At 38.6% G+C, this 15248-nt stretch overlaps 2 protein-coding genes across 6 annotated transcripts; one reads left to right on the forward strand and one right to left on the reverse strand.

Moving 5' to 3' along the window:
• Positions 1-168: 168 nt before the first annotated feature.
• LOC104724021 (putative acyl-activating enzyme 19) lies at positions 169-8271 on the reverse strand. 5 transcript variants are annotated; one of them, XR_015571721.1, is made up of 17 exons: positions 7856-8271; positions 7347-7742; positions 6553-6749; positions 5803-6006; positions 4780-5499; positions 3606-4271; positions 3320-3395; positions 3155-3241; positions 2957-3045; positions 2347-2455; positions 2156-2215; positions 1809-1893; positions 1666-1730; positions 1470-1529; positions 1336-1380; positions 764-873; positions 594-678 (listed from the first exon to the last, which is right to left on the reverse strand). XR_015571721.1 is itself a non-coding variant. In XM_087473694.1 (16 exons), the coding sequence occupies exons 1-16, from the start codon at positions 7720-7722 to the stop codon at positions 465-467; spliced, it is 3135 nt and encodes a 1044-aa protein (XP_087329820.1). In that variant the 5' UTR covers positions 7723-7757; the 3' UTR covers positions 169-464. The 5 variants fall into 5 exon arrangements, 1 of the variants encoding a protein (XP_087329820.1); XR_015571722.1 differs by having other exon boundaries at positions 2957-3058; XR_015571723.1 differs by having other exon boundaries at positions 3593-4271.
• Positions 8272-9853: 1582 nt separating this feature from the next.
• LOC104728202 (heat stress transcription factor A-4a-like) lies at positions 9854-10314 on the forward strand. Its single transcript, XM_010447223.1, has 2 exons — positions 9854-10063; positions 10141-10314. The coding sequence occupies exons 1-2, from the start codon at positions 9854-9856 to the stop codon at positions 10312-10314; spliced, it is 384 nt and encodes a 127-aa protein (XP_010445525.1).
• The last annotated feature ends 4934 nt before the right edge of the window (positions 10315-15248 follow it).

Genomic DNA, 15248 nt, shown 5'->3' on the forward strand with positions numbered 1-15248 from the left:
TGATGCTTCTGACGCGTTTGGCCTTTTTGAATTATTTTTCTCTAGCAAACTAGCACAAATTGCAGCACCTCTTAATATTTGAATATGATAGCACCGTAAGTTACGTCCGATTCGTTGTTAAAAAAAAGGTCCTGCAAGGTTGAAAGGGAACTCCAACAACAATAATAATCGCAAGGTGAGGGTGACATCTGAGATAAACCTTATCTTTGGTCAGCTTACTGTGGATGTCTACAAGTATTGTCATCCATTTGTTAACATTAGTTCCTATTTTTATGTATTTCCAAATTCCAATGACCTACTAATGCTTTTTTCTTTTCCATTGTTGCTGCAACTGAAAAGTTCATCTGCTTTATGATATTTTCTCATTCACAACATTAGGGAACAGTAGGCTTTACTTTGTCTATACAACAACAACTACAAAATTTCCTTGGTTCTTCCATTGGTATGTAGAGCTATAACCTCCCCTACCTGAAACTATCAAGAGAGAGACAATACACATAGTCGTCACGACAGCCAACAAATATCCGGCCACCGATCATCACTGGTGAGGAGAAAATGTCTCTCTGCAGCTCCAGCCTCGTGATTTCTTCAACTTTTGAGTCATGTGAATCTCTGTTGAGTATGGGACTCACACGAAGGACACGAACTCTTCCCGAGCTCGAGCATACAGTCACCAACCTGGAAAATGGAAACACAAGGAGCTATCATCATACATTCATGATCATTACATACATTCATATGTGCTTATTCGTGTAATTAATACCTGTCGGATGCAAGCAGTTGATACGATTCAAAATGCAGATTCTCATCGATGTATGCAGATGCTGTGATCGGTTCCCCGATACTGTATTCCCACACAAGACACTCGGATTCCTGAAGTGAATTCCACAGAACAGTCATGATCATTATACTGAAGTTTTGAGACTAGCGCCACAACAACTAATCCTCATGAACGTCCCTAACAACGTCAAACCTATTATAAAGGTGATTAACACAAAACTAAAACTGATTTCCCTTGGAATAAATTTGACTCCACTAATTTTGCTACAGATCCAAGTATATCTTTAGTGCATTCACAAGCTGTTGATTTCAAGAGAGTATATTCCTTTTGACCTAAACGCAGATATCATAAGCCAATGAAGGCAGGAGACTTTTATAAAAATGGTGTCTCTCAGAAAGGACTCCTTCAAGATGCATCGAAAGAAATATGGTTTAGACTATGCATAGACATGATAACGTTGTACTTGCATGCACATAAGTCTACTTGGAATAAATATCGGTAGACAGCATAAGTGAACTATACACGACCGATGTCCAAGGGATATAAGAACGTACCGGTTCTAGTGAATAAACACTTCCATTTCTACAGCACACAAGCACCTGCAGAAAATTAGACGTGTAATTAGCCTTAGAGAGAAATCTCTACACAAAAAGGGTGGAATGCAGATGTACTCAGTAATCAAGAGCACCTGAGAAGGAAGCATATGTGACATACAAGGCCCAGCAAATATTGGTCCACCAGTCCTATACTGCATCAATGTAACAAGTAACTAAGTTTGAGCACTATGAGATGACCAAAACAATCTGACAGGAACAAAAGATGTGGAAAGCCGTATGGACTTTATGATATCATTCAAGTGAACTGGGATCAACTCATACACATACCCTCCAAATAATAGTTCCAGACGGACTCATAGCAATAACTTGGCCATTAACTAAGCAGCAAATGACTGTGACAGAAAATTGAGATTAACAATGATACTGGAATCAAAGAAACAGAAAGAATATAGTTAAGGAGGAAGAAAAACCGTTTCGGCTTGTTGGGCTAATGCATAAGGAACCAAAAATCGGTGCTTCTAGTTCAAGTAACCACAAGGTGTGGAATGGAGAATCCTGCATTTGCAAAATTAACCCGAATTAACAAGGCTCTATCTCCAATATTAGTCTATAAGAACAAATCTCCCTCTGGAGCCAAATGAAATGTAATTATGATCAGTTAGGCTAAACATCTCTATAGGGTAAGGCAGACCATAGAGGACCAAATTTTGTAGTGAACCATTGCTTCCAAGGACTATTCTGCTTAATTTATGTAAAGCAGAAAATTTTACATACAAAAGATATAGGATAAACAACACATAGATCAGAAGGCACATACCTCTATTGATACAGCTATCACGCGACCGCTTGTAGAAGCCACGTAAAGTGAACTATGACCCTGGGTGAAGCATCAAAGATGAATCAGGTAATATCAAGAGATTTCAGTAATTAAAAAAATATTTGAGCACAGACGACATGTTATAGCTGTGCAAGCAACTATGCCTTGGATAAAGTAGTTAAAGTCTGCACCTCATCAATTATAGGTGAAGCAAATATGCTCCCACCACATTGCAGTTTATAAACACAGCGTTGACTCCTATAGTCAAGGGCATAAAGATTGTGGTCATGTGATCCGCACCTGCATGAATGATGGAATATTAAGCTTAATGGTTGGTGACTTTACAAGAACTCTAGGCAAAATCTAGTCTACAGAATCAAAGAAAAACTTGAAGTAAACACAAAGGGAGCTAAAACAGTAAAATTATATTACTATAATCACTGCTCCTAAATTTATCTTCAAACTTCTTTGTCAGTTTCTATTTATTTTCACTATTTATTTTCACTAAGGTGATATCCTGTCACAGACTCAGTTCGAAGTGGTTATCATAACAATTTTTGACGAACCTAACGTATTATCTATGAAAAATAAATAAAACTATCATCAGTTCAATGTAAAGAAAACCATAAAATTAACCACTGGTAAGTATGAATGTAAGGTCCACTCCAACAAAAGCGAGACTGGAAGAAAGGAATTCAACATGTGGCACAAATATTATGACTATGATCACAGAACCACTCCTCTTCAATTCAGTAAAGTGACTTGGTGGATATGATAAACGAATAAGTCATAGGGTATTACCATATTAGTTGCGAAGATGTATCCACAACAGGTTGGCACTTTATCTTCATCCGAAAAAGAAATTAAATTGTCTTAAGTCAGCTAGCTATCTGAGAACAATTTCTAGGAATGAGCAGATATATGAAACAGAAATTAAAGCGGCAATAAGGTAGACAAACAAAGTACAAGGTGAACGATCAATTTTCCTTCAGATCATACCTCGCCACTTGCTTGGAATGTCCAACATAAGCTTCCAGTTGAGAAATCTAAAAAATATAATTTTCCTTTGTAGCAACCAATAACGACCTAGCATTGGAGATGTCACTAAAACTGTTCAAGTATAGAAAGATACAGTGATGTTTACAAATTGATGAGAAGACTAACCTGACTAAAATCATCAACTACCATGGCTGAACCTTCTATCCTTCCCTCTAGAATAGTTTCCCAATATATAGCGCCACTAATTAGCACAGTAAAGTGTATCATTTGTTAGAAGTCCAGCCTATTTCGTATCAAAAATAAACACAAACCTCTCATTTCATATTAGATCCATTCCAATAATCAGTAGTTCAATAAAAACTTAAAATTTCATATGCTAGATAGTGATTTCAATTTAACTAGAACGATGATGACACCTCTTTGATTATGATAACGTACCAATGATGCATACCTTATTGGCGTCAATGCACGAAAATTTGCGTGAGTGAGACCCAATGAATAGATAAGTTTTTGAATGCTTCAATACAACTAGGGGCGAGGCATCTACACAAGACTCCATATGAACTTTCCATAATTCTTGCATAGAGACCATTTGGTTCCTTGGAATCTCCACCAACCAGTTTTCTTGGTTTGCCTCTTCAATACTACATGACTTTATAGAATATACCTTATTACATCGACTGAATGCACATTGTATTTGAGAAAATCCTGAATCCCATGATTTATTTTCTTTCATTCTTTTGGGAGAAAAATGTTCTGAATCAATTTTAAATCGCTTTGGGGAATTATTCTTCTCACACTGCATTCCTGAAGGTGTTGGGCCTGACGTAACACCAGAATGTAGTGACACAGTTCTAGTAACCAACCCATTACCATTCTGACTCTTTGTCTTGTGGTCTAGTTTCTGAGTGGTGTTGTGTTGCATATCTTCTCTCACCTTACCTTCCGTGTTTGACAGACAGATCAAAAGCCTAGATGGACTTCGAAATTGGTAAATCAATCTCATATCAATACCAAGACTATGTGAAAGATGTGTTGCGGCTAAGGAGTCTCCACCAATCGCAAAGAAATCATCATCGTCTGAAACTTCTTTGACCAGTAATGCATCACAGACAGCCTATATCAAAAGTTAACGAAATGATATAACTCCTCTTCTATCATCAATAAGATTCTGAAGATTAAAAATAAACAAACAATGTTCTCTACATTTTTCATAAGCATAATTAATCAACCAAAAACTGAGATTCTAAACTTCTCTCTTTCCAAAGAAATTTAGATTAGTATCCTAACACAAGTATTGCATTTGCTTTTAAGTTCCTTGCACCTCATGTTCTCTACTCCGTGTTCCTTTACTCCAGGCTCAACATTATGATCACAAATCTGACAGAAAAATACCCTTAAACACCCTTACACCCTAAACAGTTACCTTTATGACCAACTCTAGTTTCTCATTCCAACTATATCTCCCACCCAGAATGGCAACCGTCCAAAGGTTACCCAAAGAAAATGATCAAATATTTCATTTTTAATATGGTTTAGAGAGAATAAGAAGCAATCAGATACCAAAAAGGCTTACTCATAAGGAGAAAATAAAACGTGTATGTAAGCACAGGAAATTGTCTGACCTTTTTAATAGTTTGCAGTAAACTATTAGTTACATTGCTATGCATCATATTTTGAGCAAGGGTTGTAAGACAGTTCAACCTTGCTAGTGCTTCATAATCAACTTTTCCACTTGAAATAAGTGGCAGTGACTCCACCAAAAAAAAATGGTTTGGAACCATCACCGAAGGAAGTTTTTCGCTCATCCATTTTCTGATAGCAAATATGATACCATCACCCGAATTGCTTTCCTTGTTCAGCACCAAAAAAGCCTTAAGTGAAGCAAGCTGCTTCTCATCTCTGCTAAGTAGTACAACAGCTTCAAAAACATCTGGATTTAGTTCGAGAGTTGTTTCAATCTCTTCAAGGGCCATGCGTTTTCCATTGAGTTTAACAGTTCGATCCCTTCTCCCAATAAAAACCAAATCACCACTAGGAAGCTGTCGTCCATAATCACCAGTTCTATAATAAAGCTGGCTTCCACAATCATTCTTTAAATGATTACAGAGCGAGTTATTATGTAGCTTTACGTAGCTTTGGGACTCTACTGAGGAATGCATGTACCCTTGTGAAAGACAGAGACCACCAACACATATTTCTCCCTCATAAGGTTTATCTTCGTCCCCAAGAAGTACAACTTTGCAATTGGAAATTGGCTTGCCAATAGGAACACTACTAATCTCGTTTGTCTTCAAGAGTCTTGGCAACCCACTGCAGTCAAAATAAGTGCAGTCCCCTGACACCTACTAACAAAACAAAACGCTAATTCATACACATTCAATTTCAACAAACTACTCCATAAGTAAAGAGAATGCATAAAGGATATATTATTACTCTGACCAGCTACAACAAGTTAGACAATGCCTAAGTATCAAATAAGTGAAATTAAGAAGTCTTCAGGGTATTTACATTCAAATCAAAAGCAGATAGTAATTCTCGACATCTTTTAAAACATAAACAATAGCTGGCACTGCTACAAACTTTTTAAATACACCACCTTAAGAAGATTTTCTAATATCAAGTTATGGTAAGCATAATTTTCTCACCTCTGTACTCCCATATAGATTCAGAAAACATGTTTCAGGAAGTAGGTTGTGAAGTGAATCCCACAAGCTCACAGGAAAGGGTTCGCCACTTAAAATTACCAGCTTCAGGCACATTTGAAGCTTATTGTGTCCACGATGTTGTAAAGTTGGTAGAATAGCTCTCATCATCGATGGGACAGCTAGGAGCCTACTGATAGAATACACCTATCAAGATGGATAAACTTTCATGAACATTACTTAAATGGAAAGTAAAAGTAATAAAAGGAAAGATAAAGCAGTTTTACTCTGATGATAGGAACCTTAACTCAAGCAACCAACAAGAAAAGCTAGATCTGTTCTTCATGGATAAAGTTACATTATTCATGATCCAACAAAAAATTCTAGTCACACCATATGCTGTTCTTAAAGATAAATCATAAGTAGAATGAAGTTAAATAAAAGAAACTAGAAAACTATCATTATGCAACATGGCATCCAATGAATTTATCATAACAAAGATAAGATATGATACAGTACTACTTTATGCATTGTTTATTACTAATATGCAGCCTAGTGAAGATGCTTAAACCAATTTCAGAATTTTGAAATGGATAGTTAAGAACAGAAAAAGGAGAAACGGCTGATTAACATCTAAAATATATTGGCAACAAAAATACTTTGGTTAGGAAATATTATAGAGTTCTCAAACAATATGACACCTACAGAAAGTGATTTTTTTTCTTTCCAAACTATAGAAAACATAACTCTCACCTCCAAAAAGTGAATGATAGATAGCATATTCTCTTTTAGTAGAGTAAATGGAGGGATGACTAATGGGGTGGAATTAAGAATAGCACCAAGAAACTCCTGCAGATGATCAACAAAACCAACTGAAGTCTTAAACACCAATCGCTGCTCTCCGACAACAGGATAGAACTCTTGCATCCACAAGAAGCGATTTAAAAGTCCTGCAGAGAAGGGACAGGAATATCAAATGTTATCATTTTGTATGAAAAAGAAGTGCAAAGACCAAAAAACTATAGATGGATTCATTTCCATCAGCTACAAAAAAAAAAAAAAGTTACCTACCATTAGATACACCATGTCACTTACAATGGATAGAAAATAAATCATAGAATAATCAATCAACAGAAAGATTAAAATATATGAAAACAGCTATGAGAAAACCTTGGACAAACTAAATGTATAAGATGAGCTACAGATATGCTATATAGCATATCTATTCCAACAAGATATGCAAATATCACAAAGGGTCTAAGTTTTTATGCAAGTCGAGAGAGTTATAGCTACCATCTTCACAAAGAAGCAATAGCAATCCAACATTGCAAACTATATTTACCCAGAACGAAGAGGTTTATTTTTCCCATCCATTTTAAGGTCAAACATGTGATCTATTATTGATAAATGCCGAATTCTATAAGCCTGTATATCTTTATCGAACTAATAAGAACTTCGAATTTCAAGATCATCACACCTAACAATTTATTTGCATTTAGCAGAAACAGGTTCAAACAGTTGTATAATGAAAAGAAACAAATCCTAACCTTGTTCAGTGCCACAAACTCCTTTTGGCTTCCCAGTAGATCCTGAAGTATACATGAGATAACAAAATTTTCTTTGCCTTTCTTTCTGGCAAGGCCAAATAAAGCTTGAGCAACCAGTTTCTACACTCAATTTCTCATCCATTGAAAACAATAATACAGGGCAGACGTTGCTCTCCACAAGCCAATGTGATTTCTCAGAAGAAGAGCCGCAAGCAATAACAAGAGAAACATTTGAAGAGGAAATAAGAGACAAAACCCTTTCTCTAGGCCATGAAGGATCTAAAGGCAAAAAAGCTTCCCCACACCTCAGAACAGAGAACACACTGACTATGTATTCAACTGATGGTGGCATATATAAAGCCACTACCTTTGGCATATACACAGCTGAACCAGCCTCTGCAATGTCAAAAAGGTTAAAACTTTATCAGATAAGTAAAGAGCTTTAACACTCACAGAACCTTAGAAATATTGATAGAGCCTAAAAGGGTAATCTCGAGAATCATCGTCACCGAGGAAACGACGGAGACGAGAGGTGAAGGAATCGATGGATGAGGAAAGCTCGGCGAACGTGAAACATTTGTCTCCGTCGTATACAGGCGGAGAAGTAGAAGGTTCAACTGATTCCGAGCTAATCCTCCTCGCCATCAAGCCTGAAGCTTGAATCACGGCGATTTTATGAGGGTTTTTGGAGGCTGCATCGACGAATTCATGAGAAATGCAGCAATTCTCCGGCTCATCTGCCGCCGCTTTCACTCATCTGCCGCCGCTTTCACCAGAAAGCTGTTTACTTTTTTTAGTGTAGAAATAAAAAAATGACTGGGTAAATGACAAAAATGTCCTTAGAAGCATCAGTGACCTCAGGCCTGTTGGTCAGCTAGTTCTGTCGACGTTCTTAACACTCAAACACTCAAACACTCAAACACTCAAACACGTGCTTGTTTTCTATAAATGGCAGAAAATAACTTAATTTACATAAGATAAACCTTAAGGATACCTTGAGGATAGCTTCAGAAAAGACAAGAACCAAACAGACTTTTGATTTCAGTGAAAATCTTGCTTATAGTGTCATGCCATTGGGATTTAATATTTGGTTACCAAAATGCTAAAATCAACTAGATTAAGACTCGTGCTAGAGCACAAGTTGAAATTTATTTTATTTATATTATAATTTTTATATAAAATGTAATTTATGTGTATTGTTTTTAAAAAGTTTTTTTGGATAAAACATTATACAATAAAATTATATGCTAAATATGATGATTTGAAAAAGACACCTATTTAGTAAATTTTATATTGTTAATAATTCAAGATAAGTATGCGTGCTATAACGCTGATTAAATTTTATTTTATTTAAAATAAATTATGGTGAATCAACACTGGTTAATACTTGATCGATATATTAATCGCTAGGCGTTAGCACGCGTGCATATTTAAGGTGAATCAACACAGGTTAATATGAAATTGAATTTAAATATTCAAATTTTGACATGTTACTCAGTAAAATTTTTAATTCAATAGATATTATTTTTAAAAAATAATATTATTAAAACTTAAATATTATATAGATTGAACAATTTAAATTTGTTTTTAAAAATTCAACTTATGGTATATCCGAAAATAAAACTATTTTTAATTATTTTAAATAATATGATTATTTATTTGTTTCACAAAATAGACTCATATATAAAAATGAGAGGTGAAGTATAATGATAATCAATAAATTAATATGTTAAATTAGATATCAAAAGATTTTATTTGATGCATAATTTAATAAAGGAAATTAATATGGTAAGTTAGATTATATAAAATGATTCTTTAGGATATTCTCTTTATGATTTTCGGAAACAACGTGCTCTAGTAATAAAATATTCCAAAAATAAATTAAGGTTGCACCTACTATTTAACTTGTAACCAATTAATCTATAACCCATTTGTAACCAACTTCTTAAAATTATATAGTCTACAAAATATTGTTGTATACTTCCGTTTTATTATAAACGGGATTCTATGTAATATTTAAAAGATAAGAAAACCTAATTAAAACATAAATATGTGATTTTTGTTTCACTTTTATTTGATTTTATATTTAAATTATTTTGAATAATTATATAATAGATTTAGTTAATAAAATTTGTCATTATTTTCTGCATATAATAATATATATATATATATATATTTGAAGTACATTTGGGAAAAAAATCTTGGAATTTCAACTTATTTAAAATCCCAAATCCATAGACATTTAAAATATTTAGTTACCAAAATTCTAAAATCAATTTTAGGTAATATTTAAAAGATAAGAAAATCTCTCAACCTAATTCAAACATAAATATTTTCAATTTTATTTGATTTTATATTTACCCAAACACTAGGTTGTATATGGAAAAGCCCAAAGCTGTGGTCTTTTTAACATTGTACAAAGTTGTGGTCTTTGGGGGGGGGGGGGGGGGGGTTGTTTCATCATTCATGTACGTTTTGGGGATTTCTAAGATCCGAAGTGTTTAGCGATGGCGGAATTTTTGTCTTCATTCTACACCTGTGTATATGAGGTTGTGAACGATCATTCATTGGATTCAATAATATCGTGGGGCAAAAGCAACATCAGTTTCATCATTTGGAATCTGAGAGTGCTTCACAGCAAGCTTCTTTCGATTTCGAGGCCCTCACGTCTTCCTTACGCCAGTATCAAAATGTTCTTCTATGACCTCAAGTATTATGTAAGTTTTAACAAATGATTCATCTCTCTTTCTCTCTCTTCTATCGCACAATTTTGAATCATGTTGTTTGTTTGTAGGGATTTAAAAGAGTTGAAGAGTTAAAGGAATTCGGAAATGCTTCTTTTGTGAGAGGTAAACCCGAGCTCTTGCGGAAGATGCAGCGGAAGTCTTTTGACAAGAATCTCCGTAAATATCAGGCAAATGTTAGAGCAGAGGACGCAACGGCTCGCTTGCAACATTTGCGAATTTGATCTTTTTCACAAGTTTGTTATTATTACTGTTCTTGTTCCTCTTCTTCTTTTAGTTGATTACTTTGGTGGCTTTTGTTTAAGTTTGAGGTTACTGATACGATGTATGTTTTTGTTGATATGTTTACTCTATTGCTATGTACATATCCATGCCCAAGATCTTGCTACTTACTGTAAGATATAGCTTTATGATTGTTCATTTGCGCTTACAAAAAAAAAAAACACTCTTTGGAATTAGTAGTGGTCCGATGAAACAAATACCGTTTCCAAGTAACCCTTTGTTCAAATCATGTGGTTGGTAGGGTGGTACTTTTTGAGTTGTCGTCTTATGCATATGAGTTACCTACCCTACAAATGCCAGATATCTGATAAGCCCACCGTGTGTACGTGCATAAGAAGAAGTCACATGGGACTGACACGTGTGAAGGCCGTTGGAGATATTTTCGAGTGGAGAATAATATATGCAACTAACTCGATTGCAGAAGGAGTATAAAGCTTTCTTTTATTCAATTGAGAACACTTATGTAAGTTAATGTATAACTTTCTCCTGCGTGAGGATTTAAGGAAGGCGACTTAGAGAACTTGATGCTCTAAGCGTATTCTTATACATCGTTTATAGAAATATACACAGTTTCATATCTTGAATCTATCAAATTGGTGAGTCGTGACGTTTGATCGAGAGAAATCACAAGTTCAGAGAGAGATGGGCTATGATCCGAAGCTTTCGTCTATTGTTTCGGAGACGTCTCAGGAGTTTGAAGAGAAGCAAGTGGAGGAATTATTTCGGAATGTCCATTCGATTCAGAAGGAGCTGGTGTCAGATTAGGAATTCGTGAAGGAGGCAATCGCAGAGGTGCGACAATCGATGAAGATGTTATTGACGCATCAATCGCCGCGAGATGTGGATTGTGACTCGTCGGAATCTCAATCTGCAGATCCTTCGGTTAATTGCCGTTGCAAGTTACTTTCAACTCCTCTGGGTCCTCATCGTCGTGAGTCAGGTCCTAGATCTCGTGAGGTATTTCTTAAGAATTCAGAGATTCCTGTGTTTTCTGGTGAGAATATCTATAGTTGGTTGTTTTTATCGGAACGATATTTTCGAATTGGGGGTTTCTCGGAGTCGGAGAAGCTAGATCTGGTGTCGGTGCATCTAGCTGGAGATGCGTTCGGTTGGTTTAATTGGCAGGTTAATTGAGCGCTGTTTGATAGCTGGTATCAGTTTAAGGGTCGTTTGCTGTTACGATTTGGGAATTTGCGGGTCAAAGGTCCTAGTCAGAGTTTGTTTTGCATCAAACAAACTGGCTCGGTTGCTGATTATGTTCGCCAATTTGAGGATTTGTCTTCTCAAGTCAGGGGACTTGATGATCATAAGCTGGAGGGGATTTTTCTTAATTGTTTGAAACCTAAGATGCAGGAATTGGTGTATATGATGAAGCCTCAGAGCCTTCCTGAGGTGGTGGCAGTCGCTTTATCCATTGAAACAAGCCACCTTCGTAGGGTGATGCAGCCAGGAGCAGTGGTGAGTGAAGTCGATCAATCCACGCGTGTACAATAATCTAAGTCTGTGGTGACTTGGAAAGGGAGACCGATTGTTTTTTGGCCTAGCAAGGTTACTGAGAGGCAAGCGCCTAATGCAGTTCAACGTCCTCAGAAACACCACTCTAATGCTGACTTGGATGATATGAGGCGTCGGGGGATTTGTTTTAAATGCCAAGGTAAATTGTCTCGTGGTCATGAATGCTCGAACAAGGAGCTACAGGTCCTCACGGTCCTTGATGATTACCTTGTGGAGGTCCTACAGGATCATTCTCCAACTGAGGAAAAGGTTGAGGTCGTTGCTGCAGGTCAACTGATGGAACTGTCTTATAGCTTTTTTATGGGGTTGTCTTCTCCTTCGACTACTAAGATGCGAGGACTTATTAATCATGGCGAGGTATTGATGATGATTGATAGTGGGGCATGTCACAATTTTATTACTCCTAAGATGGTGGCAAGGTTACAGTTGCAAGCTCAAGCTTGTGCCAATCTCAAAATTAAGTTGGGAACTGGAGTGATATTACATGGTTCTTGAGTCTGTAACAACCTTGCCTTCAATATTCAGGGGTGGTCCTTTTCTTCGGATTTCATTATCTTGGAGTTGGGACAGGTGGTTGTGATTTTAGGCATTTACTGGTTGCGGACTTTGGGTAAATGTAATGTTGATTGGGACAGTCACGAGTACTCGTTCACTTATAAGGGTCAGTTGGTGAATTTGGTTGGTGAGAGTGAGCTGCAGTTGGCCGGTTGTGCTTTCCAAGGTTCGTCTCCTTTTCTCGAGTGTGATGGTCCTTGTGAGTTATTATCTCATGACGTTCCTTCGGAGCAAGCTATGGTGGTTCATGCGGCCGTGGACAGTGCTTTACAGCAATTTGCATCAGTGTTTGTTGAGCTTATTAGTCTTCCTCCTATTCGTGGCAGAGAGCATGCCATTAACTTGGTGGCTGGAGTTACTGCAGTCAGTGTCCATCCTTGTGGATCGGGCGATGAAGCGATTCAAGCGGCTATTCTTCTTGTTAACCTCTGCACTTCCTGAGTGGTTTTTGGGGATGGCATTTCAAGGAACGTAGCAATCTGCTTGGGATTTGCCTCGATCCCTGGCTCGGTGACCAAGTATCCTAAAAATTTGCTGGACGCGATGCCATACATTTTGTTGGATTTAACTTCATCCCATACTGATTCAGTATCTTGAAACATTCCTTGAGCTGGGAAATGTGATCCTGCTCGCGCGTTGATTTGACGAGCATGTCATCAATGTAAACTTCCATTGTTTTCCCGAGATGGTCGGCAAACATTTTATTGACCAACCGCTGGTACGTCGCGCCAGCAGTTGTTAACCCATAAGGCATCACTTTGTAACAATAAGTGCCTCGGTCTGATCTAAAAGCGGTTTTCTCTTGGTCGGTAGGATCCATTAAGATTTGATTGTACCCCGAGAAGGCGTCCATAAAGGACGGAGTCTTGTACCCGGCGGTGGCTTCGACGAGCGGATCGATATTCGCCATGTTGAGGTCCTTGAAGTCGATACATATTCGCCATTTCCCGTTTTTCTTTTTGACTAAGCCATTCGGCATACTGAACCTCCCAAATCGACCCTGTTTTATTGGTTTGAAGGTGGGGTCGATGTTAAGCTGGTGTGAAGTGACACTGATGTCGATACCCTTCATGTCCGATGAGGACCAGGCGAAGGTGTTGCAGTTTTGTCCTAGGAACTGAACCAGCTTGCTCCTGGTGTTAGGGCTCAGATCGGCTCCGATTCCAATGCATCGGTCGGCGTAACCTCCATGATGGATACTTGGTCGACCGCAGTCATGAGCGGGCTGCAAGCCACGAGGTCCTTATGGCCTAGGAGGTGACGAGCTTCGAGCTTGTCGCTTACCATTAATTGCTATTTGGCAGATTTTTTTAATCAGGTCGTAGCTGCCCATGTAGCATTTGGAGACCGGGGTTCGAGGAACGCGTGACGCACCGATAACCTAATGGTGGATTCGGATTAATAGTTCCTGTCCACAGTGAGGGGTTAGGATCGATGCCCAGCAGGGTCAGCTTGGGGTCTGTTGGGGCGGGTTGTCACATAAAATCAATTGGTGACAACTTGTCCTGTGAAAAGATTGTTAAATGGTGTGGACCAGGGTAAGAGGAACGTCTGGCGCACCAATAATCTACTGGTGGATTTGGATGAATAGTTCATATTCACAGTGAGAGGCAGCTAGCGGTGGGCTAGTGTGGTCACGGGACGGGTTGTCACAAGTTCGTTTTGAAAGGTTCTTTTGGGAGGGTTGAAAGGTGTCATTGCCGATTTGTGGAGTTTGGCCATAACGGCTCGTTCCTCCTCGACTCTGGATAAGAAAATGGACCTGTGGAGTGCGTCATCGAGAGATGGGGGTTTTTGCACGGTGAGTTCTTCTCGGAACTTTGAAGTATACCATAGACCGTGCCGGAGGGATGCCAGAGCTACCATGTCGTTTAGGTTAGCTATTCTAGCCTTGGTTTCCTTGAACTGAGTGATGTATTCACAGAGTGACTCGTCCTTCCCTTGGACGAGGAGCCAAAGGTCTGACTCCATCACCTTGGCCTGGAAGAAGATAGAGTACTGCTTCAGGAATGCTGAGGCGAGCTGGTCAAAATTATCTATGGAGTTGGATTCGAGGCTGGCAAACCATTCTAAAGCGGGTCCGACAAGATTCTTAGTTAAGTAGCGGTAGTAGTCGGCCTCGCATTCGTCGTCAGTAAGATAAGCTTTAGTAATTGCCAATCTGAATGCACGGAGATGTGCCCCGGGATCCGAGGCACCTGCGTCCTCGGGTAGGCGTAGTTTACCAACATCCTGAAGGCAAACTTTCGTTATTCGGTCGGTAAACGGGGTTTGTCTAATCTCCGCAATAACGCGATCGATATCTGGGGCCGCGCTGGTGGCTAGATGAACCTTTGAGCGGATCTCGGCTATTTACGCGCTTTCCTTGTTCATGTATTTTGCGAGGAAGAGGGCGCTTACTGCGTCGTCTCTTGGAGGTTCAGGTAGACGAATGTTATTGGTCATCATGAAGGGGACCGTTTTTGCCACGAGCTCCTCTGTGAGTGTTGCATCCGTTCTGGTTAAGGGGTTCACGGGTGCGCTAAGAGTATCAGGTCCCGGTAATGCCAAGCTACCACACTCCACCGAAAGCGGGTGAACAGGTTAAGTGCTCGCTTTGTCGCTATGTCCAGCGGTGTCGGGAATGTTAGGGTCGGTCGAGGATGCGAACACTGGTAACGTTCTGATCCCAGGCAATGTAACGTTGATCGTCGCAAAGTCCAGGCGTGTCCGAGGAAGTGTTGTTTTCGTGCGACTCGTGGGAACCGTGCTGGGTGGGCGTGTGTTCCCCTGGGATGCGTCGAGGTTTCCGCAAAGAGCGAGCTCT

This window comes from Camelina sativa, chromosome 11 (genome assembly GCF_030686135.1).
Source record: "Camelina sativa cultivar CO46 ecotype springtype chromosome 11, ASM3068613v1".
In the NCBI taxonomy this organism is placed as follows: domain Eukaryota; kingdom Viridiplantae; phylum Streptophyta; class Magnoliopsida; order Brassicales; family Brassicaceae; genus Camelina; species Camelina sativa.

Bases quoted from the DNA above. Each gene is read 5' to 3' on its own strand.
- LOC104724021 (XM_087473694.1), bottom strand. From the start codon at position 7,722: ATGCCAAAGGTAGTGGCTTTATATATGCCACCATCAGTTGAATACATA. The intron at 5,500-5,802 runs GTGAGAAAATTA...TTTTGTTAGTAG, and splicing joins ATCTATATGGGAGTACAGAG to GTGTCAGGGGACTGCACTTA. The intron at 4,272-4,779 runs GTCAGACAATTT...CTTTTGATATAG, and splicing joins TACTGCAAACTATTAAAAAG to GCTGTCTGTGATGCATTACT.
- LOC104728202 (XM_010447223.1), top strand. From the start codon at position 9,854: ATGGCGGAATTTTTGTCTTCATTCTACACCTGTGTATATGAGGTTGTG. The intron at 10,064-10,140 runs GTAAGTTTTAAC...GTTTGTTTGTAG, and splicing joins TCTATGACCTCAAGTATTAT to GGATTTAAAAGAGTTGAAGA.